The 27701-nt window shown below is 42.5% G+C and overlaps 1 protein-coding gene across 2 annotated transcripts in view; it reads left to right on the top strand.

The window, feature by feature from the left end:
* Positions 1-17039: 17039 nt before the first annotated feature.
* Positions 17040-27701, top strand: part of SLC14A1 (solute carrier family 14 member 1 (Kidd blood group)) — a 22184-nt gene continuing 11522 nt past the window's right edge. The window contains exons 1-4 of one of the 2 annotated variants that reach the window (XM_023530907.1): positions 17040-17083; positions 17348-17350; positions 17765-17827; positions 26415-26543. In XM_023530907.1, the coding sequence (XP_023386675.1) occupies positions 26470-26543 (74 nt within the window). In that variant the 5' untranslated portion in view covers positions 17040-17083; positions 17348-17350; positions 17765-17827; positions 26415-26469. Of the gene's footprint in view, positions 17084-17347; positions 17351-17764; positions 17828-20064; positions 20212-23211; positions 23369-23951; positions 24142-26414; positions 26544-27701 lie in introns of those variants that run through there. The other variant, XM_011361210.1, reaches the window with a different exon arrangement.

The following is a 27701-nucleotide window of genomic DNA, read 5'->3' as shown; positions in this document are numbered from 1 at the left end:
TGGGGTGGGGACAGAAAGTGGAATGGGTGGGGAGGCTGTGACAGCAGGTGGGCAGGCAGGAAGCAGGTGGTGCAAATAGAAAAGAAGCTCCATCAAGACCTGCAGGCAGAAAGCCCTGACCAGGAAGACATCAAAGAGGTAAAGGAGATGGAAAAAAGCAGAACACAGAGTAACATACAGAGCAGGTGCTGAGGGCCAAGTGGTCCTATAACTGGAAGAGGGCAAACAACAGGTGGGTTATGGTGGTGAGATGAGGCTCCACCCCTCTGTGAACTGCCTGGAGGGCCAGGGATGGGACAGGGACAGGCAGTGGTTCTCGCTCCTTTCCTCACCATTTGCTTCTGAAGGAGCCATTCAGAGTTGGGAGGACCCAGAATGTTGGAGAGGGACTGTCATCCTGTGTGGCCTTTGCAGATTGGCAAGGAGGGTCTGCATATCCCTCACTATCACAGCGGCCACTGTAATGGCTCAGAGAGGAGCCTGTAGGAGCCACGGTTTCTTTAAGAAAACTGTAGTTTTAACATAAAAGATAATATTGACCATACAATTTAACACTTAATTTTATATTGTCTGGTATCTGTTATTTCATCTGGGTGGGTCTTATTTCCTCAATGGGGTGCCATATTCTGAGGCCAGGGACCTCTCCTTATAATGACATGGACACAACATACTCTTGGGCTCAAGCACATAGCTGGGCACAGGATGTCCTTGCTGCTTGATTCAGTGAATGTTTGGACTCCTGGGACTGTCATCTGAAGGAAGAAGGGGTGCCAGGTGGGCTTCCAGAGGGGGCAGGGGACAGCGTCTGAGTGTTCAGTGCCGAGGGCTGGGGATGTCACAGAGTCGATTCTGGTCCCAACTCAGGCTGGCTGTGTCCGGTCGGTGACTTTGCATCAAGCGATCTCTCTCGGCCACCCTCTGTTTCCTCATCTATGAAAGCAGAGTAATAATAGCAACTGCCTCACGGGTTTGTTGGGAGGATCAAATGGACAAAGCTGTAATGCTGCCCATACTTTCATGTGCACACAAATCTCTCAAGGATCTTGTTAAAATGCTGATTCTGGTTCTGCAGTCCCAGATGGGACCTGAGATGCCACAATTTACAAGTTCCCAAGTGATGAAGATGCTGCTGGTCTCCAGGCCAAACGCTTATGGAGATAATGAGTGGTCCCCAGACAAGAAGCAGGGCATCACCTGGGAACTTGTTAGAAATGCAAATTCCCCAGCCCACCCCAGATCGACAGACTCAGACCGTGGGGGTGGGGCCAACGATCTGGTTTAAGGAGCCCTCCTGGGAATTCTGATGCAGGTGGAGTTGGAGAACTACCAAGCTCAACATACCACCTTCTTTTCAATCACACAAGAACTGACGTTAAGTTCCTATTGGGCGTTTGTATCTGTGCTAAGTAGTGTGGTAGTGTGGCCTCAGGAAGCTTAGAATTTTAGTGCAGTGGGTCCCAGCTACTGTGTATCTAAGGGGTGAGAACACGTAGTGGGGAATGCTTACTTAAAAACAATGTAGATTTATGTTTTTCTACCACTATCACCCCAAGGGACTTCAATTCAGTAAGTCCGAATTTTTAAAACCGAAGTCCAGATTTTTATGACCATTATTCTATGATCTAGGACCACACTCTGACAAACAGTGATTTAGAAAGTGAGAGATAACTAAGACCAGAAAACTCACTAGAGAATAACCAGGTGCCATATTGTGCGATGCAGATTCTTGTGTGCTATACATAGCTTTGGGGAGGGAAAGAGGTCCGTAAGACCTGTCAAACTAAGCAGAATCCCTCAAATCAAATGCAGGGTCAGGTGAGATGGAGACAGCCATAAGCCAGGCAGGCACTCTGTGTAATATCTCAGTTAAATCACACAAATCCCATAGGGTTGACCATCTCATTCCGATTTTACAGATCAACTACCCATGGATCTAAGAAGTGAGGTGGCATATTCACAGATACCCAGCTCGTAAATCTCACAGCCAGAATTTACACCCAAACCCCATGGCCATCCCTGGAGGCTCTTGAGCAAGGGTGGGACTTGAGGACAGTGATGATTTGGGAGTGTTAGTTCATTAAAGACAGGCAATAGAGACTGGAGACTCACAAGAGTAAGCAGCCTGGACAAGAAACATCTAGCTGAGGGACTGAAACGAGAGAAGCTCAGAACTATTGGACATCACTAAGTGACATGGAGACCTGCAGGGGGACGGTCATGACAATGGAAAGAAACTACCACTGTGTAAACAAAGTATTGGTCGTAGAGTCCAAAGACCTCAGTCTATGTTTCCCTTCTTTCTAATAGTGACCTTGAGCAAGATATTTTCTGTCCTTGAAACTGTTTTCTCACCAGTGCAATGGAGATGATCATCCTATCCTTGTGGAGGTTGCTGTGAGAATCACACGTGTTTAAACATTCTGGAAATTGTAAAGTGAGATACTGTTCATATTCTCAGCTAAGCTGCCTTAAATGTTATGGGCACGTTGGTAGACTTAGTCCAGGGGGAATGTTTTCCCAGTCTTTTCTCCGAGAATATATTTTTATGCCTTTATCATCATTTCAGCTTAGGCAGCCAGCAGCTCTTCTTTTAGTTTGAAAATTTAATTTAAAAATAAAGATTCTTTTTCATACATAATTCTCAAGATCTTTCCACTACCTCTATGGAAGAAGGAACTTATAGGATTTTTTTTATACCTTTATTGAGATATAACTCACATACCATACAATTCATCCACTCAAAACATACAATCCATGGCTTTTAGAATATCCAGAGAATTGTGTAAGCATTACCACTCTCAATTTCAGAACATTTTCATCACCCTAAAAGAAACCTTGTACCCATTGGCAATCACTTCCCATTTCCCCCCAACCCTTCCAGAACTAGGTAAATGCTAATCTACTTTATAGATTTGCCTCTTCTGGATATTTCATATATATATGAACCATATAATACATATGGAACCATATAACATGACTGTTTCCACTTTTTGGCTATTATGAATAATGGTACTGTGGATATCTATGTAGAAGATTTTGTGTGTTTTAATTTCACTTGGATATATACATAGGAGTAGAATTACTGAGTCATATGGTAACTATACATTTAACCTTTTGGGGGACTGTCAGACTGTTTTCCAAAATAGCTGTGCCATTTTACATTGCCACTAGCAGGAGTGTATGCAAGCCTTCATTTTCTCCACTTGCTAATCAACGGTTACATTATCTGTCTTTTTTGATTCTAGCTCTCCTAGTGGGTATAAAGAGGTATACCATTGCGACTCTGGTTTGCATTTTCTTGACAGCTAATGATGTTGAGTATCTTCTCATGTTCTTATTGGCCAGGTGTATATCTTTTTTGGAGATACATTTATTCATATCTTTTGCCCATTTTTTTTAAATTAGGTTATTTGTATTTTTATTATTACATCATAAGACTTCTTTACAGATACTGAATAAAAGTTCCTTATCAGATATATAATACGAAAATATTTTCTACCACTCTGTGGGTTGTCTTTTCACTTTCTTGATGATGTCCTTTGAAACACAGAAGCTTTTCATTTTGACGAAGTCTAATTTATCTATTTTTAATTTTGTTGCTTGCGCTTTCATGTCGTATCTAAGAAACCATTGCCTAATCCAAGGTAACGAAAACTCTTCTAAGAGTTCATAGTTTTAGCACTTATATTTAGGCCTTTGATCCATTTTGAGTTCCTTTCTACATGGAATGTGGGGTAGGGTCCTCAGTCTATAGCATGTGAATATCTAGTTGTCCCAGCACTATGTATTGAAAAGATTATTCTTTCCCAATTATAAGAATTTTTTTCAGAACCCCCCCCCCCCAAAAATCTTTTATATTCCTATTGTTCTAGGGTAGTATTTCCCGAACTGGTCTATCATGAACCTTAGTAAACATGTAACCAAAAAAGGAACAAGTCACATGATTCAACAAGATCCAGATACATTAAGCTAAATAAGTTAAACATCTTTTTTTACTATAGATTTCTCAAAAATTTCAGTGTCAAAGTGTTTTAATGAATCTCACATCCTTACTTCATTAGAGAAGGCTTTTATGTGGCCACATATTAACATTTCCAGAAGCACACGGCCACGGAACTCAAGTTTGGGATCCACTCTTTTGAGAGGATGAACTTATTAATGTGAACTCTGTTTGGATCTTTTAACTTTGCACTTTGAGAATTAAGCCGCCAACACGGGGTTTGTATATTTTGTAGGGTTTCATCTTTTATCAGAGCAGAAATAAGACAGTAACCTGTGAATTCCTCTGAATTTTTTTAGCAACTTGTTTAGGACTCACGTTTTTAGTTTACTACTAAAGCACCCATTCTTAAAGCTAAATATTAATATTAAACAGTATAAATATTAAACATCATTTCTTGAAAGTGTGGTCCAAGAACCACCTGCATTGGAATTACTTGGATGTGGCTTTAAAATGCAGATCCCTGGGCCCCTTCAGACCTAATAATTAGAAAGTGAAGCTGGAGCCCTGTTGCTGTGCTCTCAAGCTCCTCAGCGATTCTTGGGCACACTGAAGTTTGAGAACTGCTACTCATCCTAAGATTAAGGGAGAGAGATGGGGGTCAGAAGCTGACAGGTGACTAGGACGAAGCTGGCTTTTCCTGTACCTTCTTTCCTTCCCTTCCCATCTCCATTGCCTACTTCTTCGTCCTTTAGCATGTTGACACATCCTATGTATATGATCACCAAACAGGCATTCTATGTGCTTTGGGGCTTATGATATCTGCTGAGTGTCAGGAGAGGGCGCCAGAGCATCTCCAAAAGCTGCACCAATCTTCTTTGCTTTCCTTTTCCACTGCAGGCCCTTTGCTCAAGCTTATCCCGCACCTCACTGATTCTCAAGAGAACACTAGATCACATGAGAGGACATAACTATGACAAGCACTTAGTTGTGAGGCCTGGGGAATTTGTCTAATGCCTCTTGGCCCAAGTTTCTCATCTTAACAAGGAAATAATACGAATCTGTTTGTATAGTTCTTTTAACGGTTAAGTGAGATAATAGAAGTAAAACTGCTTGATCAACTGCTAGATACTATTATTCTGCCATAAGGCAGTGATTTGCATTGCTGTTAAACCAGAAACCTTGAATTACAAATGTAATTTTTAAAATTTTATTATTAACACATCATTAACAAATCTAAGCTCAGTCTTGGCTATACCTTATCTATATACTCAGAAACCTTTTAGACTCCTCTATAATTTTGGATCTAAACCTTGTAATTTTGCCTGCAGCACAATTCACGATGCATAGCAGAAGAGAGCAGGTTAGCAAAGGGGAGCCTCTCTCCTACCAAGCAGCTCAGCTCCAAGCTCCACACTCACTCAGCTTCTTCCCCCAGGTCACGCCAGGGCATAAAAGATAGGTGTCATTTAGATGTTGTTCCCTAATTGGTTGTGCTATAATTAGCATAATAATTCATTCTGCGGAGACGAGTGCTGCACTAAGTGCTCTGGTAGCGGAAGTAAAGATCTGGTAGCGGAACTAGAGATGAGGTGGTGAAGTCGATGGGAGACGCGGAGGTGGAAGTGATGAAGGTGGTGGTGGGAGAGTAGGGCAGGGCGTGGGGTGTCGGTGGCGAACTTGGCGAAGGTGGTGGTGGCGACGGGGGGAGGTGGAAATGGAAGGTGGTGGGAGACTCTCTACCTAGCCTCAGAGATTCCACCGGGCTGGAGGATAAATCCTAGGCTCCTGAGCTTGACAAAGCGATGCGTGATCTAGCTGTTGCTTACATCTTCAGGTTCATTTCTTATCGGTCATACACACACACGCACGCACGCACACACGCTCGCTCTCTCTCTCTCTCTCTCTCTCTCTCTCTCTCTCTCTCACTAAACTCTTCCACATTGGAATACTTGCTGAGCCTCAGACCCAACACACCTTAATTTTATTCTGCCTTTGTTCATATCATTCTTGGCATCACTTTCTTCCATTTCCATCAGAAACACTTCTATTCAGTCTTCAATACCCAGCTCAAATGTCACTAGCACCTTTTGTGAAGACTTCTCTGATTCCCAAGGCAAAATTGTTTCCTTTCTCAACACTTCCATGGTAGTTTGTGCATACCTGAACTCTAAGATTTTTAATCTGACTTGTAACAGGTTGATGGGGTCTCCAAGAATCCCTTTAGACCTATCCAAGAACTCTGGCCCAATACTCTCATGCTGAATCAGCAATCACTCCATTACAGTCTTGAATGCCTACTACGTGTTTGAGTGGCAGAGCTCAGACAGCCTGAGACATTAAAATCTATTTTTAACATATATCAAGGAAATCTATTTTTAACATATATCAAGGAAGGTGAAAAAAGCATACGCGAACACTTCATAAATGAATTTCCAATAAATAAACATACTCATGTGACCACCACCCAGATCAGGAGACAGAATATGACCAGCAACCAGAAGCCCCACAACAATTACATTTAAAAATGCATTTATAACTATTTAAACTTAGATTTTTTTAAATGGGCTATCAAATTTCAAATATGTAAAAGTTACTAGCTTTTCAAAGACATTTAATAAGTTATAGAAGCTAAATGCCCCTTCCCCCCCCCCCCACACACACACACAAAGAAGTCACTCTAGGTTCTGAAGACACTGTGTTCCTTTTCTGAGCAAAACCCTCAGCTAACCCAGACCCCACAGTGGGCACTCGTAAGCCTGGGAGCAGAGCCAGGGCCAGAGGAGACAGGCGCACTATCTAACTGAGTGAGACCATTAGCGATATTTGGTAAACAAGGTCACGATGACATTCCAGGCAGGGATTAATGAAGTGAGATGAAGAACAACTATTATTTGTTCCTTCTACCTCTGTGCTGGTCTCTTAGCTAAGGACTTCTCATATACCATTCCAATGATACCACTGAGTCACCTCCATTTTAAAGAGGAAACTGAGGAGAACTAATAGGACTTGTCCCAAATCTATATGGTATGATGCTCAGAAGCCCTAGAACCAAGACTTTAATCCATCTGGCTCCCAATAACATCCTTCTAGAAGGAACAGCGTAAGCAAACACCCTGGGGCAGGGGGTAATGAGGACAGTTTGTCCTGGGCACTTCTACCCTGGGAGAACTGACACACCTACATAATATCCTATTGAGGAGCAATGAAAGTTAAAGATGGGGCGAGGGTAGCTCCCTATTACAGAGGGAGGGCTCTAAAACAGATAGAGGAGCTCAAATGGGGGCTTTCTCCACTTGCCCCCAACTAACTACTTTACCCCTCCTGCCCTTCTGTGTGTGATACTTTAGAGTTTGTGGTAGGGAACTTGGTGTGTGTGATATGCGTATGTGTGTGATATCTTGACATATATTTTTCTCCTGCATTTCTGCAAATGCCTTGATGTTTCATGTGGATGTGTGTAACAGGCCCTGCTCCTCTGGTATTTTCCATGAGAGAAAACACACTGGCTCTGTTATCAACATATTGCCTGAGCCCCCAGCATCACACAGGTGTTTGGGACAGTGCCCTAACCTTCTGACCTAATGTGCTCATAGGAAAAGCACAAGCCCAACAGCTCATCTGAAGTGACAGAACAAGTCTATGTGTATGCACAGATTCCAGTACATTCCTTCTTCTCCTGAGAGGCCCCTGTGTTCCAGGGAGGAGTACCAGGCCACACATTGCCCACTAATCCCTCAGGCTGATCTTCAAGGCCCTTCCATAGGGCCTGCCTACCTGCTAGGTGCCTCGACACCCTCTACTGTCAAAGGTACCACGTGCCCTGGAGGTGGACAGGTGCCTCACTCTGCCACTCACCAGCCCAGCAGAGTTCACCTCACCAATGCTCTGTTTCTTCAGCTTTTTTTTTTTTTTTTAAAAAGATGATGCCACCTGAAGGGATGAAGGAGCCCTCCACACTATCAAAATAGAAGGAGAGAAATCATGGCTTACAGAGCCAAGCAAAGGGTCCTTGTGCAGGGGAGTGATGGCCAGACTTCTGATGAATGCCCCTGCTCACTGCTCATCCTGGACCTGTCTTCTAACGGGGCCCAGTGCTGGTCCTAACTGCTCCCCTACTGCCGCAGCAGGCATACTCATGGTCTCATCTTCCCTGTCACTTCTGTGTAAATGGTCCCCAAACTCAGCATCTCCAGCTCTGGGTCCTTGCCCAGATGGGAGCCCTCATTTCCAACTGCACCCTGGGCATTTCCACCTGCCTATCCAGGCATCTCACACATGGTGTCGCAAAATGGGCTCTCAATTGCCTTCATGATGTTTATTAAAGTGTAATAGACTTATATCGATGTGCACATATCATAAGTATACAGCTTGGTGAATTTTCACTAACGAGCATACTCAAGTAACCAGCACCCAAATCAAGACACAGGACGTTATCAGCACCCCAGAAGTTGCACTGGTGCCCCTTTCCAATGGTGATTAATATCCTGACTTCTCTTGGTTTAGCCTGTTTTTGAATTTGCATAAACAGAATACACATAAATCAAGTCTGTACTCTCCTGTGCCTGGCTTCTTCCACTCAACATCATGAACTGCATTCATTCCATTGCAAGGAGTTGTAGGTCATTCTCTGACCATGTAAATATATCGTTATGGATCCACTGGACTGTTGATGGGCAATAGGCTTTCCCGTTTGGGGCTGTTTTGAATAAGCCTGTACTGAGCTTTGCGGTGCGTGTCCTTTGGTGTGATCGTATGTACGCATTTCTTTGTGTATGTTCCTAGGACAGCATTGCCGGGCTGTGGGATGTGCAGATATCCACTCTAGTAGATACTGCCTGACAGTTTTATAAAGTGGGCGCATCCGTGTCCTTTTCCATCAGCAGTGTATGTGAGTTCTGGTTGCTCCACCTCCTCACCAACACTTGTCATTTTTCATTCACCCATCCTTCACCCTCTCCCTGTTGGTATCTCCATTTCCTCCCAAACTATCTCATATTTGCAGCCCTCTCTCCTTGCTATTGCCTTGTTGTAGGCACTCTGAGCGAGCCTCCCGGCTATGGCCCCAGGCCACCCCATGAACTGCTTTCAGATGATCTCCCTAAATGCTGCTGTCATCATCATGCTGTTCTACCCGTAGGACTTCAATCGCTCCTGATCGCCAGCTACTTTAGAGCTATATCTGTTTGCATGTCTGATTTTTGACACCCGGCAAGCCTAGCCAGTGGTCTACAGTCCTCATCTTCCCTTCAGGCCTCAATGCTGCCTTCATAATTCCCGCATGTCGTTTTCCAATGCCTGAATCCCTCTTCCTGTAAGTCTCAGACATTAGCTTGTTTGGCAGGATAACTGTCTCTTTTGTTAGCAGTGCTAGAAGAAGCACCCAAGCTGGAGAATGTTAGTGCTGACGGAGCCGTAGAGAGCCTTTCCAAAACCCTCATTTCCAGAGAAACCCCAGGTTTTAAAGAACTTAAAAAAAAAAAATACTAGTGACTTGGCAAGTGTTTCGTGACTTTCCTAAAGGGACAGCAGTCACTTCATAGTTGCTGATGGCCTTTATTTGATCAGAAAGCAGGCAGTGTTTTAGACTTTAACTGGATGGGGAGAAGAGGAGGTAACAAATAGAAATTTTGAGTTGTCTCTGCTTTAGAAACTGCTTCTTCTCGGTGAGAGAAACATCCTCATCAGCTATAGTGTTCAAGCATCTGCCACATTTAAGGAGGTTTTGATGAACAGAAAGTTTTTGAAACCTCCTATCATTACAGAGAAACAGAAATAAACGCATGGGAAATAGAAAGCCTGCAAATTTTGCTTACTCCTCTCAAATTTTAGAAAGTGAATTTAACTATGTGTTTAATGTTTGCTTATAGTTTATGGTAGCTATTATTTGAATGTATACTTTATACAAGGGACCCCAATACGCTCTAGTTCATATTGCCCATATTTAGAGCTTAGAGCCTAATTTTGCTATTTTAAATAGCCTTAGAGGTCCATAGTTCCACCTTTTCTTTTATAATGTAGTATTTTTTCTTACCTATACTTCAATGCTGAGTTTTTTTGGTAGGGATTCAATGCCTGGTTAGTGTAGAATATCATGAGGAAACAAAATCAGAAGGCTGGCAATTCAGATGCCTTCTGCAAACATGAAGGAGCATTGCTTTCCTTAGAGACCCAAGCAGAGGCTGGATTTGTGGGCCATGACTCACAACACACACCCTCCGGTGCAATCGCGAAGCTGTTCTCAGCCCACAAACATGCCAAGCTTCTCTCAGCTGACACTCAAGCTGCTTCCTGAAAGGCTGGTCCTTATTTTCCGGCCTTCACGCAGTGCTGCTCTGATGTTAAGGGCCTTAGGAGGACCATCTCTCCAGGAAGGCTCCCTCCTCCTTCTCCAGACACCGCCCATATTACCCAGATTCTTTCAGCACTAAATTGTGCAGTCTAGAGAAAGTACAGTTCCACATAGGCTGTTTTGCCTTTTGGCCAAAGGAATTGTATACCAGAGTGGGGCGGGGAGATCACTATGGGAGGCTTAGGGTAAAAAGCCCAAGGAACCTCAGATGGAGCACCAACAGGTGGGGGCCACCCAGGAAAATGCTTAGGGAAGATCTGCAAGACCCTGGCACAGGGGTTGCTCCTGCAGTGCAGGCGATGTCCATCCTATGGGTGGGCAGGAAGTAGAGGCCTCTGGCTAAACCACAGGAGCCACCACCAGTCTCCTTGGGCAGGAGGAGGCCTGCCTGCGTGTGTGCAAGCATCACCCTCCTATGACCTGTGGTAATCTGTCATGGTGACTGAGGACTGAGGGCACTCACCAAGACTATGTGAGGCAATTAGCACCAGGCAGAGGGTGGGACCTGATTAAGTGGCTTGATAGAGTTTAATGGGATGATGACACTTTGCCTAGAGCGCTGCCATGGACCAGTATAACCCAGTGTGTGACAGCATGCTCCTTGCTGCCAACTGGAATGTAGCTATGACTCCCTTAGACTCGCCATGGTGTCTCCAACCAAGATACTGGAATTTGTAAGCTGTCACCAGGGGCTTGAATCTATCCCTTTACACTAAGTCTCAAGGACGGAGACGCTTGAGAGGGCTGCTTTCCAAACTTTCATGTGCATACAAACCCGCTGGGGAATGGTGATGCTGCTGGTCTATAGAAGACTTGAGAACATTAACAAGAGTATGAAATTAAACCTCCTCTCCTTCATGCGTGAGAATGGTCAGATCCACTATCGTTACTTACCCATCAACATTTACTAAGCCTAAGAACTGGCATAATGATGGCACCACTGGCAGAAATACGGAAGTCACAGGTATGAACTGTTTTAGGAGAAAATAATAATAAAGGTGGCCTTTGCTTGAACACCTATCATGTGCCCTGATCTTGTTTAATCTTTATATTTGGCAAGGTAGGTATTATTAACTTCCATTAATTTCGTAATGGAATTAAGGCTTGGAAAGGTGAAGTAATTTTTCCTGGGGTGTTATGGCTGGCTGGAATTTTAGCCTGGCCTGTCAAACGCTAAAGTCCATCTAATCCCACTGTGACATACTTCCTTATTTCGGAGGGTGAGGAAGTAGGATTAGGCTCAGCACAGTGGTTCTCGACCTTGCCTCCATGTTGGAATCACCAAGAGGACTTTCTCATACCCCAAACTCTCACACCCAAACCAATGACATCAGACTTTCTAGAAAAAGGACCCACTATCGGCACTTTTACAAAGCCCCCAGGTAATTCCAGTGTGCAGACAATACTGAGAACCACTGAGTTAATCCAACTCGTTTTCTAATAAGCGAGGAGCTGGTGGGCGAGGTACCGATCTTGTCAGAACTAGTACCTCTCAATACCCAACACTAGGGAAAGAAGAGGTGAGGGGGATGGGCGGAGGGGTGAGGGCCAGGACACTCTGAGTCCCTCTCTAGCTCTTGGTGGCCAATTGCTACAAAGCAGAAGAATGTCATTATCACTTCTGATTACTACAAAGGGTACTTTAAATCAGGCTGAGTTGACAAAACCGTGCAGCCAGCAGTAATTAAGGGTCTAGTTGAGACAACTGTGAGGGGCGTGAGCCATCTGCCAACTCCAGAGGCAGTCTCACTTTATTTAACACATCCATCCATCCCTTGCAGCATCTTGGCCTAATTAATGCCGGCTCTCTCCATGATGTTCCCTGGTGGGTAACGCTGACCTGGGTGCCTGGCTGGGAGTGGCCTCAGCCCATCGCACTCGACCTCTGGTGGTTGATGTCTTTGCCAAGAGCCTATAGCCCTTAGCCAGCCCCCTGCTTCAGAGAGCCTAATTTGCAATGGTGGTGGCAGGCCAACCCACCTTTCCTTCCTAGCCCAATTATAAAATAAAGCTCGAGTCCTTAAGCGTGGGGCCAATATTATAATATCTTTAATGGTGAGGAAACAATCTAATGAGTTATAAATTACCCTCAAGAGAGGATGGGGAAACAGGGCCAGGCCAGTCCCCAACCCTCCTGTTTTCCCAACATTTCAATCCCTTCCTCAACCTAGTCTAAAGAGGTGGAAAAAGTTCTCCTCCTACCCCTTGAATATTGCCCCTCTCTGGGAAAATTTTCTTAATCCTGAAGAAAAAAGAACACCAGCGGAACCATTGCTAGCCAATATGAACCCTTTGTGCAAAGGCATCCTACCACTCCTTTCCCCAAGACATTTGAGTGCCACCTGCAGGAGCTTTGCAGTAAATACCTAAGTGTCTAGGATGTTAATGATGCCCCCTTAGACATAGTGCATTTGTGCAATGCACTACCTGCACACCCTTATGCTGTGGACATCAGAGACCTACATGATGGCCTGAATTTAATTTAAAACTGGAAAGAAGGTGATGCACGAGGGCATCTGATAAAAGTCATAGGTAGGGGTGGAGGCTCCTTTACCCTTCCTCCGTGTACAAGAGGAACCACCAGCTATTAAATAGAACTGAATAATGGCAGAACTGCATTTAAGAGCTAAAAATGGAGGTGCCTCAGTGCCTCCTGGCATCACCCATCCCCATGGTACCCTGGCAAGGACAGGCAATGGAGGTTTGAGAAAGACGTTTGTACTGCATGCCTGCTTGTCTCTTGGCTCCACAGCTAGGGAATGCCTACCACAAAAGGTGCTCCCCACACCCGCTGGTGGCATTCTGGGTCAGCGGGAGTTTGGGCTCTCATCTGGTGCCTTTTTGTGAGACTGTTTACCAAACTAAATGTCGTGGGCTCAGAACACACTGCCAAGGAATGTTCTGTTCCAAGCTTGCTGTCTTTGCTTCTCTTTTCATGGGGGTTGAGAGGATAGAAATTGAAGAATGAAAATGTTCTTTCTTTAGCACATTCTCTTCCATTTAGAAAAGGCCTGCTCAGTGCAGGATGCAGAAGAACTCTCTGCAGCAGTGTGGACCCTGCCCTTTACGCTCAACATGCAAATGATTAGTAAAGTTAAACTGCCTATAGCTAGATGGCTATCAAGCAGCAATCAAAATGAAACAGAGTTGGAATAATTTCTGAGTCAAATAATACATATTTAGAAATACCGACAAATGTTAGACATTATAGAAAAATATTAAAATCATGTCATTATGAGTAGTTTTGTACTTCCTTCTTCCCCATTTCTTCATCTAGTTCTTATCTCCTCTTACATGTATTTTATGAACTTCCTCAAAAGCTCTCTGGAAAGAGAGAAATCTGTTATGAATAAAGAGCAATATTAGATCCTGACCATGTCATCCAGTATCTTCTGATCCAGGTGGGACTGTACAGCATATCATTTTTTTAATTAAAGATAATACCAGTGCTATTGCAGGGCTTTGGGAGGAGGGTGTCACTTGTTCGGTGAGGAATATGGACATAAATTGCTTTAAGTTCCCTGGAGTGTAGCGTGGGCAGGAGGCAGCTATGGAATCCAAACAGAGGAGAAGTGAAAGCTGGCTGTGAATGTTGAGAGGGTGGGGAGGGAGAAGGAAAGGAGAAAGCTTGCCAGGGGCCGAAAATGTATGAAGAAACTCAAAGAGGAAAAACACTCTGCATATGTTCTCTGGTGACTGAGCCAGACAGAGGCTCAGATAAGTTCAGAGAATGAAAAGAACAAAGGAACACACAATGAGCAGAAGTGCTGGAAAACTCTCAGGGGAGGCAAGGAATGGAAAACGGCGTCAAGGATTAAACACTTGGCAAGTGATACTTTGTTAATGATACCAGGAGGTGCTGGAGAAAGAACAAGAAAAAGTCACTAAATTGTGTAATTCGTATGTTTAAAAATACTTAAGAACCCATATATGCATTCGTTATTGGGTATCAGATTGTCCCTCTGATCTCCATCTTGAAGGTTCGAAGCCACAGCAACTCAGCAACAACTGACCTTGGCCACTTGGGATCTTGCATATGAGAACGTGGAGAGCTTTGTCAGCCACTTACCTGGCTCAGGGTTCTTGCCGAATACTTGTTTCCAGGCTCATAAATACGCCCCTTCTGATGCTAGAGCCAGAAAAAAGCTTTTTTCCCTGGTTCAAGCTGGGAGGAAGGACCCCTATGGGAATCCTCAAAGACAAACCAATCCTGATTGAGAGAAACAGACCTTGGAATGGTGGCACCTCTTCGTGTCAGGTACAGAGCTTTACAGATCTCATCCCCAAACTTCATCACAACCTTATAAAGGAAGTAAATTACCCCACTTGACAAAGAGTAATCTAAGGTTCAGAGAGGGTGAGTCACACGCCTAAGGCTGCTTAGGTAAAGGACATGGCTAGTAAGAGACAATGCCGGGATTCAAAGGCAGGTCTCTCTGATTCAGAATCCCACGTTCTTTGCACTACCTTGTGAATACCATATAGCAGGGCTGTATTTTGTGCAGCTCATATGGTATGATGAGGTATAGCTTTATAGGGACCAGGGAGAAGCCAGGGAAGAAGTGTGGAGGAAGAGATGGTTCTGGAGAGAAGACTTGAGACTCCATCCATACCCTGAGCCCCAGACCAAGGCCACTGAAGTAGAAGGCTACATGGGTGCAGTGGAGAGGTGTCTTCAGGGAAAGGTCTATAAATACATGTTGATGGTTGGTTTGTGCTGGTTTCAGCCTACCAATAACCAGTGTTGTGGCTAGCCTCTTGTGTTTCTTATGACAGTCGTGAGACACCCTCCATCAATAACTGTCAGGAAACTTTGGTAAAGGTTTATTACTCACAGGACCTGGAAATCACAGACCCAGAGACATACAACAAGGTCATGCGTAGAGAGAGAAAATATATGTTTGCATGGGCCTGGTGTTCTGTTTTTACTGGGAATGAGAGTGGGGGGCCTAGGGTTTCCTATACATTTTCTTGTTGACCTCGAGAAGAAATATACCTGTCAAAAAAGACTCCTGTGGTTAACTGGGCCCAAACTTACCATTAGAGTCTAGCATCCATTGTTTCCATGGGTCCTCTCACACAGGCTGCGTTTCAGAGAAAAGCCACAAACTGGGCTGCCACGTCTCCTGCATTGCGTTCCTGCTGGCTGAACTGACCTTTACAAAGGAGATCCTAGAATCACATTTGGACCAATGGGCTGAGACCTATCCCATCCTATTAGAGCTGCCCAACTGTATCCTCATTTACAGCTTTACTGACCAATCATAGTGGATCCATAACAACCAATTTGGACGTACAATTCTGACCAATCAGGACAGTGCTATGTGGACCAATCAAACTGCAAATTTGGATTTCTCATTTGCATAGAGTGAATGATCAACCATTTGTGCAATTCTTTCATTGTCATTACTATCATTATCATCATTATTACTATGAGGGACTGTAGCCCATTTGCATAAATAACTCATGGAAACACTCACGTGATTGCTTTCATTCCTATACCAGGCCGTCAGATTGTCCTCTTGCTATTCATTTTTCTCTTTCAGGGTAACCCTAGAAGTTTATTTTCTCTTTATTTTATAAGGAAAAAATGTTGGTGGAAGCTATGACTGAACCTCAAAACTGATCATGAATCTGGAACTATGGTCTCCTTCTCAGGCCCCAGATACACAAACCCTTGGCTGCAGGAGGCACCTAGAGGGAGGGAGTCCTCAATAGAGCAAGGAACCCTATGGTTTGGCAGGTGTCCAGGGAGTGGAGCCAGAGAGTTTCCCCTGCCTTGCTGATCACTGACAAGGGGATCCAGGCCAGCCTGAGTCCCAGAGAAGGGAAAGACTGATGACATCTGCACAGCTTTCTTGGGTGAGAATTAATTCTGTGCTCATGAAGTACACTGAGTTAGAGTTCTGCCATAACAGATCATGCCACAAAATTGACAATTAAGAAGAAGGAAGAAGAAATAGATTTTTCCCTTGAATTTTAGATTCCTCTGCTATGCAATGTTTGCCTCCACGCTTTTAAAAGGCAGCAGAATGTGTCCTGGGGTTCTCACGTAGATAGAGGGACATTCCAGAGAAATATTTATATTTTTGTCTTCTCCTCACTAAGAAAAGGGTAGCTTGGTTTTCAGAAAACAAATTTGTCTACCCCTTGTCCTCCCCACCCATGGGCCACACCCCTCGGGACTTCGCTGGATTCTTACACCTGGGCAGAAGCTGTGTCAAGTCTAAGAAAATTCCCACCAGAGCAGTCACTTAGCTCCTGGGTCTCTTGCATAACAACCTGTCCCTTAGTTTTTAAGGTGACACTCTGTAGATCCTTTTCAGTTATAAACCTTTCTAAAAATATTTCATAGTGAGGTTAGAAGCTACAGGAAACAGCGTGAAGACAAAAAAAAAAAAAAAGATGAATTTGAGTAGGATTATCACTGGGCAAAGACCTCAGAATGCCATGGAAAGGATCGCAAAACTCTTGGCACCAAATCGAGGAGTGAGAGGGAGAGAGCCAAAGAGAGAGCAAGAGATGAGAGAGAGAGAGAGAGAGAGAGAGAGAGAGAGAGAGAGAGAGAGAATGGAGAGATCGATCAGGTACGGGACAGGGGACCAGTTTCTCAGCAATGTTTTGGCACTGGTGCCTGAAGGGGGAGGAAAGAGCCACGGATAGGCAGAGTGGAGTTAAGAGCACAAAACTGCTAGGTGCCTCCCTCCCAGCACTGCCTCCTCCTCCCTTCCAGGAGAGCTCAGCTGGCTTTATCAGCCAGTACCTTCTGCCACTGGGAGGCCAGCTGGAGTGTGAGAACCCTCCTCTGTGAGTACCTTCCTTGTTTCTCTTCATTTCCAGCCGTTCATTGTTGAGGACTTGTCTTCTCACTCCTCTTTAATTTTTTGCTCTTTTTTTTCTTTTCTTTGTTTTAATGGAAAAAATATTTCAGATGGTCAGAACTGAGCAGAAGCAGCAAAGTAGAGTTCTGGTAGACTACAAAGCAATTTCTCAAAACCACAGGTTTCTTCCTGGAAGCTTGGAAGTGATGCCTTTGCTTATGATTTCTGAAGCAGGGTGCAAGCACCTGAGCTCCATGTGGAAGAGGGTTTTCGGCAAGGTGTCTACTGGATGTGTTAAATGACTCTGAGTTTATCGACATGTAAAAGTTTGGGGCTGTGTTCTTGAAATAATTAAGTGAAGTTGGAGACATATCAATATGACTCCAAAAAAAAGTGGGTATTGGCAATGGCCCTTTCCAGTTGTGGTTTTATGGATTACTACATGTGCTGTCATGCTGAAGGGAATGCTCACCCATCGAGAGAACTTTCCAGTCACGCTGAAGCCACACATTTGGCAGGTCCTTTGCAGATGCACTTTCTAACATGGAACCCAGACCTCAAAGCTTCTAGGAGTGGTGTGTTCCAAGAAGCAAAGTATTTTAATCAGGAGACGGGAATACCTGACAGCATTTTCTTTGTTTTTGGTTACAGCTTTAAAGAAAACTGAGTACCTCCCGCCATTTAAAACAAAAACTACCTAAAATAAAGATTATTGTAAGTACTAAATGTCAACGTTGAAAGTCTCTTTACTAGAGCATGAATATTTAAATGCTTTCCTGTATATCCATATCCAAAACTTTGTATTATTTTTTAAAGCACTATAGCGTACTTCATTTTATTGGGCTTCACTTTATTGCAGGGTTTCATTGCACATATTGTGAGGTTTTTTTAATAAAATGAAGGTAAAACCCTCCACCAGAAAATAGATTATGACTCACTAAGGCTCTGGTCATGTTTTGCTTTTTTTTTTTTTTTTTTTGAAATAATGTATTTTTGATTAAGGTATATTGTGTTTTTAGATATGATGCAATTGCACATTTCATAAACTACGGTGTAGTATAAACATAACTTTTTTATGCAATGAGAAACCAAAAAATTCGTGTGACTTGCTTTATTGCGATATTCACTTTATTGCCATGGTCTGAAATTGAACCTACAAAGTCCCTGAGGTGTGCCTATACTTGAGACATAGAAAAAAAATTTGTGTATGTGTTTCTAACATATACTGACCATAGGATGTTTTATTTCGTGTAATAAAATAGGAAATGTTGGTTGAATTGAAATCTTGATATTGTCTTGTATTAGAAAGATGAGCACTGTTTTGTTTCGCTGGTGACGTAGGCTATGAGAAGTGTTTTCTGACTCCTGCCAGAAAGCAGCTTCCAGAATATTCTGGATATTAACTTTGGTACACACAGAGCTTATTGTGGATATGTGAGCAATACAGAAGATTGAGGCTTACTTTGAGGCACAGAGAAATGTTTATTTGTCAGAACAGTCACTGCTTCCAGCAAGGGCATAGGGTGAAACTGGGGATGGCCAAGACTGTCATTGTCCAACCCCCGTCTCAGAGTTATTTCAAGGCAGCCATGGAGGCAAGCTATGTCCACTACACCACCGAGCTCTGGCACCTAATGCAGACTGTATTCAGAAGCTGCTCCTTCACTATTTGTTTACTTGAATAGAATCTTAGGTGGTATTTATGTGCTCCAGACTAGAAGACAAAGAACCACAAGTTCTTACCTATTCCATGAGGCTGACTCTGCTGAGTGAACTTGGAAGATCTCCGCTAGGAACTTCAGTTTTCCATAAAACGGAGTCTCGAACTGTGTGCTCTTTAAAACCCCAACTAGCTCCCCAAATTTTCCATCTCTTGGCTCTAAGAAAATATTGATGTTGAGCTCAAAGATGTGGTTCTTCAAGATGTGTGTGATTTTGGTGGCGGACGAAAGGGGTAGACATCTACACTGAGGGGTGCCCCTGCTTGTCTCTTTCTTTCTTTTTTTCTTTCTTTCTTCCTTTTTTTTTTTCCAACTGTGTATAAGATAAGAGTCTTACATTGGGCTTCTTAATGTTGTTCTTTATCAAACAAAAATATACATACTGTAACCCACAGACACATCAGTGTGGTACCTAACTAGCCGGATAGTTCAATCACAAATCAACACATACACACATAATTTTTTTTCAAGACATAATAGTAGTATTTTCCACAATTGTGGATTGTTTTGAGTCACTCTAGTAGAGTGTAAGTTTTCAGGTTTCAAAACAAGCCAATAGAAAAAAGTAACAATTGAATAAATAATTCTTAGTTAAATTCAACAAGTATGGCAGCTTTTTGTTTTCCTCTTTTTTAAACTTCCTTCGGAAGTTCCAGAAAAGTTGTATGTGTGGTATTTCTTTTTTTAACAATGTGATGTCCAATATTCATAACTATTATTCAGATGCAAGAAAATTGTCATTTAGCAGTCTCTTAAACTAGGCTTTAGCTGTGTGTTAAAAGTGTGACTAGTATCTTATTACAGAGAATAAAGCCCACATCATGCATTTTTCTCACATTTGTAAAGAGGGAAATAGTCGCATTGGCCAGTGGTCCCAAGATGAAGCCCTAACAGTTTGCCTGAGGCCATTCAGAGCCGAGAGCCCACCTCTCTCTCTGGATCAGGCTTCAGATATGCCAACCTCCTGAGAGTGGAAAAACACAGAACAAGATCTGTTCTTGGTCTCTGCACAAGATGGTTTGCCACTATTTTTTTGTTGCTGTTCTGTTTTAAGCAAAGTAAAGTAAGCATTCAATGTCTGTAGTCAGTTCATTGTCTCTCTTTGCTGAAGGAGCTCTTGGCGGATGGGGAAGTCTGTTCTATGACTTCTTCAATATAGCTTAGAGTAGGGCCTCGTCCTGCTGATTCATGTCTTTTTTTGCCCTTTGTCATGGATGGAGAGAAAGGAGAATGAATGGACCATCTTTGATGGACAGCGCTGGTCACGCCCCTCCTGGTCCTCTTTGGAGGGACCCCTTTGGAAACAAAGCTGGTGAGGCAGCACACGGAGGCTTCCTCCAGCTAAAGCGGGCTCTGGCTGGTAGGCCGCCACAACAGGTACGCTTCCTTCGTGCAGCCTCTGTCTCTGGGAACCTCGGTGCCTGCGCTCCAAGCTCTGGTGGTGTGTCTTTCCTGAACAGAGCCTGGGAAGCGGGGTCCTCATGCTCTGCTGAACAGCATGGCTTGGGCTGACCCGGTGCAGGTGGGGCTTGGTCCAGTATGTCACATGGAACTCATCTTGGTTTAGATGCTGAACAGTTGAGCTGCAGAATTTTGATAACCGTGGGAAAGCTAGGGAAAAGTAGTCTGGGGTTTTTATCTTATCCTGCTTCTATTTCATTAGAGTTTCTTCCTGTCATTTTCTTGTCTTTTTTTAGTTGATATTTATGGCCTGGTTTGTCGGATTTGAGAAGTTTGAGCATCAGTTGGAGGGCCCTGCTCCATTACCTTGCATTACCTTTCTGGTTAGGATGTCTGGATTCTTAAAGTTCTCTGAAGAAATGCGTATAGCCTAGTGTGATAAAATTTGAAAAGGAACCGCAGCCTTTAAGTTACTGGTTTCTCATAACCAGCTCTCGTGCCTGAGCTCTGGAGCAAGAAGTCAGGGCTTGCAAGTTCTCCGGAAGCTTTCTGTCATTCATAATAACCAGCTTGGGTGGGGGTAGGGGAGTCCATAATAGCAACTGTCTGCTCAACTCAGGAAGAGACCCTTCTGACCAGGACACGGTAGCCCTACCTCCCATTCCAATATGTGGATGCTCAAAAAACAAACGGCAATGAGCCTGCTTAACATTGGGCTGTGGTTTCAAACAAAAGGGTTCAATCTTTAACTTTGGGAGACTCCACAGGGAACTCAGGACATTCAGGTTCCCAATCATGTTGGGCCAGTTATAATATCAGGTTTCATATCTCTATCTACAAAATCTCTGAGGCGATGGTGCATTTAAATCCCTGTAAAATAAATAAATATAGACTGGAAACTTTAAGAACATGAATTCGTTCACCCAGGACCAACCCATATACCTAATTGTTTCTGTATTTGCTGGAAAATGACACTTTAATGATTTCATTCAATGCTGCCTTAGTAGAACCTGATCTCATAGAAACTCAAGGCAGTTGTACCTGAGTTTCTTGTCGTTGCCTGGGCTGAAACCTGATGCCTCTCATAAGTTGACAAGGCTTTGAAAATGAGTCACTGTAGCTGAGGAAGGGGCTTACCAAGCAATATTTTTAGTTATGCAGTTTAAAGAATGAAATATCTGAAAATAAATTATAGCCATCACATAGATTATGAAATAAAAGGTGATTTTTCATAATTACTTAATAATTCAGTTTTACATGTTTCACTCTGGGGGCAATTAGGTTCATATAGACTTAGTTTGGACTCTTGACCTCTAGCAGTTTTTAATTTAAGAATTCATTAATGAAAAGATTCATTGGAAGTCTCACAAAGGCTAGAGTCTAACACTATTTTGCCAAGACAAAATGAGCTTAGTCTAGAATGTGTTCCATGAATACCTTCTACTTTGTGTCATGATTAATGGTTCCCCATTATGTAAAGCAAGATGGTTAGTTGGGCAGTGAAATAATACAATTAAAGGATAATTGTTACTTAATAAAAAATCAGTTATCCACATTGATTTCCACATGATTAATGGATGCAAAACTAGAGTCAGGATTACAAAAAGAAAAAGGCATAACTTTATTATCCAATAATATCTATTTGTTGGCTATAGTAAATGGAACCATGGTGGGGTCAAAAACAGCCATAATTACTGCCTATTCACAGTTATTCACAGCCTGGCCACCGGGAGGCGAGCTGATTTATCCTCGTGGGCTTTGGGTATTTCCTTGGTCATGTCTTATATGACTGTGGTTTCAACTTTCCATAGTTACGCCTTCTGGAGTCTGATGGTTTTGGTGTTCTCCTACTTCACACTTACCTGACTGTGCCCTTGGCTTTTCTTGCACGTTCTGTGTGGTTTTGACGTTGTGTTTCTCCCTTTGCCTACCTCTGGGATTACATCATCGATTTCCTTCTTCTGTGTCTACCGTGGACACCATGAAACCATTTTCGTCTACAGAGTACCATGTTTTGGTGATGTTGGTGCTTTCCTACTTCCTACACACTTATCATGGTAAATGAAGAGTCTCATAGGGAACACAAGTCATGGTTACGTAATTAGTATTTTCCTGAAGCATGTTTACTGTAATCATGCCCTATACATGCTTATATTGTACAATTCTTAGATTACAACTCTTTGGTTTTCAACAGCTTGGTCCACTTCCACCTTTCCCAGTTTCTATACCTTTGTGTAAATTTATTCTTGACTATCTTTATTTTAAAACATTTAAATAACAAATTCCAAAAATAAAGAATGTCTGAGGCAGTTGGGAGGATGTATCCAAGCACTTTTTGACTTAGAAATTTTGCAGGAGGGGATTCTTCGACTGTATTGACACAAAGTGTGTTTTTTTTTTTAATTTTTCTTCCCCTTTAAATTTTTAAAAATAAAACCTATTTTTGTAAAATTAAAGTTTAATTTCAAAAAGCTACTTGTATTGGAAAGTAGCCAGTTGGCCTGCATGAGCGAGTGCCATTTTATTACTTGATACCTGGTTCCTTTAATGGACCACATAAAGCTTCATAATGTGATGTTAGCTCTTTCTATGTTATTATTTGACTCATTGTGTTGAAATTCAATTGTGTTTTTCAGGCTTTTCCACTAGGCTGAGTGAGATCTCTGAGTGCAGGATATAGATGCTCAATAAATGTTTGTCGAATTAGAAGCAGAATCTTATGAAATCAAAGACCAAACCTTCTCCTGGTAGCATTAAGGACAGTAATGACAAAAGTAGCATGGAATTTAGGGTTGGGTAATAATCTCCATGATGATATTTCAAGAGGAAAATGATGCTTTCTTAGTAGCATGTGATGTTAGGGTCCAGATGAAGTACCTTTAAATTCATCCTCTGTAGTACTGCGACCAGGCCCAATGATGGACAGTTGGGAGTATTCTGCATTAGGGTGCTGACGAGCTCTGTTCTTCTCTCAAGGAGCCAGGGGAAGAGATAGCCATGGAGGACAGCCCCACTGTGGTTAAAGTGGACCGAGGTGAAAACCAGGTTTCACCGTGTCGAGGGAGAAAGTGCCTCCCCAAGGCACTTGGCTATGTCACCGGTGATATGAAAGAATTTGCCAGCTGGCTTAAAGGTATTTCTATTTCCATTCCTTGGAGAGATGGGAGAAGTAGTTTTGGGAGAAATGGTTTGCTGGCTCTTCTGCTCATATCTTTAGTGATATTCACCTATCTTCTATCTCTCCTTTTCTCTCCATTCTTTAACTTTTTATCTTGTAAACTGCAGGCTTCTTCAAATTTTTTGTATGGAGACAGTGGTCAGGACCAGGGTCCTTACTCATATCACAGGAAGGCGACTGGCTCCATCTTATAATTTCAGTACTTAAAATCTGAAACTTTACTGTTGGTAATTCATTCCTTTGGCTTAAGAGTTTGTACCTCTAAGCATGGTAAATAAGTGCATTTGATGCTTCCTGGAACTAAAGTTCTAGTAGGGGCAGCGTGGTTTGAGCATAAAGAAACTAGATGCTTTTAAGGATCTGGGTGCCACTAAAAGGAAAAAAGGTTTAGAGAGGAAAAGCTTCAAAAAACATAAAAAATAAGTTTCAGCTTCATCAGAGGGGATTTTGATGATTTTTCTCAAGGAGACCCTAAACTTGGGAATGGGCACCATTTGCCTTGCCATGTCCTTACCTTTGCCCTTCTCGTCTCTTCCAGACAAACCCCTGGTGCTCCAGTTCATTGACTGGATTCTTCGAGGCATATCCCAAGTGGTGTTTGTCAGCAACCCTATCAGTGGAATCCTGATTCTGGTGGGACTCCTGGTCCAGAACCCGTGGTGGGCTCTCAATGGCTGCGTGGGAACAGTGATCTCCACCCTGACAGCCCTGTTGCTCAGTCAGGACAGGTAGGCACAATCCATCCAAGCCTGCTCTTCTCACTTCTGAGAACACAGGAGCCAACCAGGGAACTTGGGTAGCACTATTAATGCCCCATCCTCCCCAGGAGAAACTAGCTTTTTTCCACAGAACTCTTTATATTTGCTTTTAGTGAAATGATGGGGTTTGATTTATAGCCTCTTATTCACAGTAACTGAGTAGGTGGCCAGTCTGAATAATGCCCAATTCTCATGGCAGTGCAAAGGTACAAGTAATGCCCAGAAGATATTCTAAAGAGATATTCTTTAATGATTGATCAATTATTCGTCGTCAGCATTTTATCTGGGCAAAAAATGCATGAGTTCATGAAAAGTCTTGTTTGCTTGATAATCCCGATTATATCTTGTTTCCATGATTCATTTAGTAAATTTATTCTTTACAGCTCAGCTTTTAGAGAGAGAAGTAACCACAAATTCCAAGTGAGTGAGTTCTGATTTAAGTAGTGTTAGGATATCTTCTGAACTGTGTGTTAGGTTAGAAATAGCACATATTTTATAAATTGATCTGTCATTGAAGAAGTGACAAGCTGACTCCCACCAGGGGTGTAGGAGGCTCCTGATTAACCGGTTCCTTCGGGGAGGCTGCTGGTCTTCCAAGTGTCCAAGCTCAATGCGTGTCCCCCAGTGGCTTGTCATTACACACCTAAGCTCTTGTAACTCTTACAGAAAGTTGCCTAAGGAGATTCTTGGGGAGAGAATCATCAAATGCTCACTTTCCCATCAGATCCAAGGAGCCTGATTGGTTCTCTGTACAGGGTGATTTTGTGTCTTAGTCTAAACCCTATTCCAATGCACATCAAAAAATGGTCTTTCCACTTTTGAGGTGTGGTCCAGGACTGTGCCATATCCAGTATTTCTTCATTGCTTTGCTCCAGTGAAAGCTGACCCATTTTTCTTATCAGGTATTTTTCAGAAGATAAGCCATATTTATTTGTGCTAGTTTTCAAATCTTTTATTTTTCCTTGGTCCTAAAAAGACCACGTTAAACTAGCAATCCTGTGTTTTAAGTGAATACGCATCTTTCTATTGCTTTAATCTTGGTGTTCCACAACTTGTAGTCATTGCCATTAAATTTGTTGATCAAACTCACGCATTAATTCTGAAAGTCAGTTGTTGAGAGAATACATCTTTGCATTTGCTCTCCACATGTCCCAAAGGATTATTTAAGGTAGACAAAGGACTTTTGAACAGGGAGTCCCACCTCTAACACTCTCACCAAGAAGTTGTTGCACTGGTGCCTCCTGCTCCAGTAGAAACAAGCCGAGAAGAAGTTCTCACGCCATCCTCTGCCACCCCTGTAGTATGGCTCACTGGCTGCCTCACCTCCCCCCCAAGCCCTGCATTCGACCTTACTCACTCACTTCATCATCTTCACAGCCATGGTCTCTGCAGCTTCAACCTTGAATGCCAGGCTCTTCATGCTGCCAGAAGTTACCAACTCTTAGAGTCCTGTGGGGCCTGGCTTGTCAGCCTGGGGGCTCATTCTGTATATATAGTTTCATTTCTCACTTGGGGCTTCTAGTTCTCAATTATGACATAGGAACCATTTTGGCCAGGAGTAGAAACTTACCCAACTTTTAGAAGTGAGGTACAATGCTGAGAAACAGAAAGAAACCCAAGAAAGAATTAGGTGCTAAACATGAACCCAATTAAATAAAGTACTTTACCAAGTAAAAGAAAAGAAATTGTTTTTCTTCTCAATAACTTCGAAATGTATATTTGGAGACAACAAAATGAAAACACAGAAAGATGAAAATATATGCTAAGCTGGAAGATTAATGTTTATAAGATCAAAGACACTATGAAAGTGAATTTACATTTCAAGAATCTTATATCTCTCACCAAGGAAATCAGACTTCGAAAACAGTTTCATCTAAAAGCTCTGTTCAAGTCAGAGGCCCTTAATGATTTAAAAGCAATAACAACTTCCCGAAGGAAAGGCTAAAAGGAAGCAGAACCTGTTGCCTTGCTGGTTTCTCTTTCTCCCCCAGGAGCTGGAATTCTATTTAGCTATGATGCCTCTGTAGGGGGTTGTTCTATATGCACATTTGTATTTTTTTCTATGTATGTTTTATTTTTTCATGTTTTTATTAGTATTTGGCTTCCATAGACTTTGAAATAAATTTCTGAATATAATCTCATTTTCTAATGAGAATATAATCTGAAATTTACAAGTGTCACTTATGTGCAAATCCAGCCAGTGTCCACGCAGGAAATGGCCATGCTGTGCCTCTTGCCCACAGGTCAGCAATTGCAGCAGGCCTGCATGGCTACAATGCCACCCTGGTGGGAATACTCATGGCTGTCCTTTCAGAGAACGGAGACTATTTCTGGTGGCTGTTATTCCCTGTATCTGCTATGTCCATGACTTGGTAAGTTGTACTTGGTTTTCACAATGCCTTTTTAAAAATGTGTAAGGGATGGAGGGAAAGGGGAGTTACTGTTTAATGGGTACAGAGTTTCAGTTTTGCAAGGTGAAAAATGTTCTATGAATGGATGATGGTGACGGTTGTGTAATATACTTAATGCCACTGAACTGCACACTTTAAAATGGTTAAATAGTAAATTTTATGTTCTGTATATTGTAGCATATTTAGACTATAAAACACTAATATCCACACAATATTTTAGAAAAATTTTTTTTTAATTTAGATTCTGGTTATGTCTATTGGAAAGAGGAAGCATTAAAACACACTGATGCATATGACCCTCCATACATACCTCGCCCTCCCCCAAGATCTTGATGTAATCAGTCTTGGTTAGGGGTGTTGCCTGGGCTTTGGGAGTTTTAAAGTCTCCCACAGGGTTCTAAAGTTGAGAACCACTCCCTACATGGGTGGTCCTCAGACTTACATACTATCAGAATTACCTGCAGGGCTTGTTGCAACACAGGCTGCTGCTCCCCTGCCCAGGTTTTTTGATTCAGTCCATCTCGGGTGCGACCTGAGAATTTGGATTTCCAACAGGTTCCCAGGCAATGCTATTAAGGCTGATCCAGGGATCTCACTTTGAGAACCACCGTGTCTCTATGAACTCCCCTTGCCTACCTGCCCTGCGCCCTTCAAAAAATACTCTTTACTGAGAAGTGACATGAGCATCAATGGCAGAGTGAGAAAAAAAATGATTTACCGAATTCAATTTCTGGTTTTCTTGAAGGGCCAGAGTATTCATTTAATTTTTATTTTTCAATTAGAGTTGACATTATTAATATTATTTTATATGAGTTTCAGATGTACAACATAGTGGTTAGAAATTTTACATAATTTATGAAGCGATCCCCCCTATTTGTCTAGTACCCACCTGGCACTATATAGTCATTACTATATTATTGACTATACTCTTTCTCTATGCTGTACTTCACATCTCCGTGATGATTTTATAACTACCAGTTTGTACTTCTTAATCTCTTCACCTTTAAAAAAAAAACAAAAACAGAAACAAAAAAAAATCTGAATACTTCAGACTAGTTTCTGTGTTGACACTGTCTTAAATTTTTTTTTTTGGAAGCAAACATTTCCTTCTTATTGTAG

This window comes from Pteropus vampyrus, unplaced genomic scaffold (assembly GCF_000151845.1).
Source record: "Pteropus vampyrus isolate Shadow unplaced genomic scaffold, Pvam_2.0 Scaffold3, whole genome shotgun sequence".
Taxonomy (NCBI): Eukaryota; Metazoa; Chordata; class Mammalia; order Chiroptera; family Pteropodidae; genus Pteropus; species Pteropus vampyrus.
Note: the sequence above shows the minus strand (reverse complement) of the source record. Positions and strands in the feature narration are given on the sequence as shown.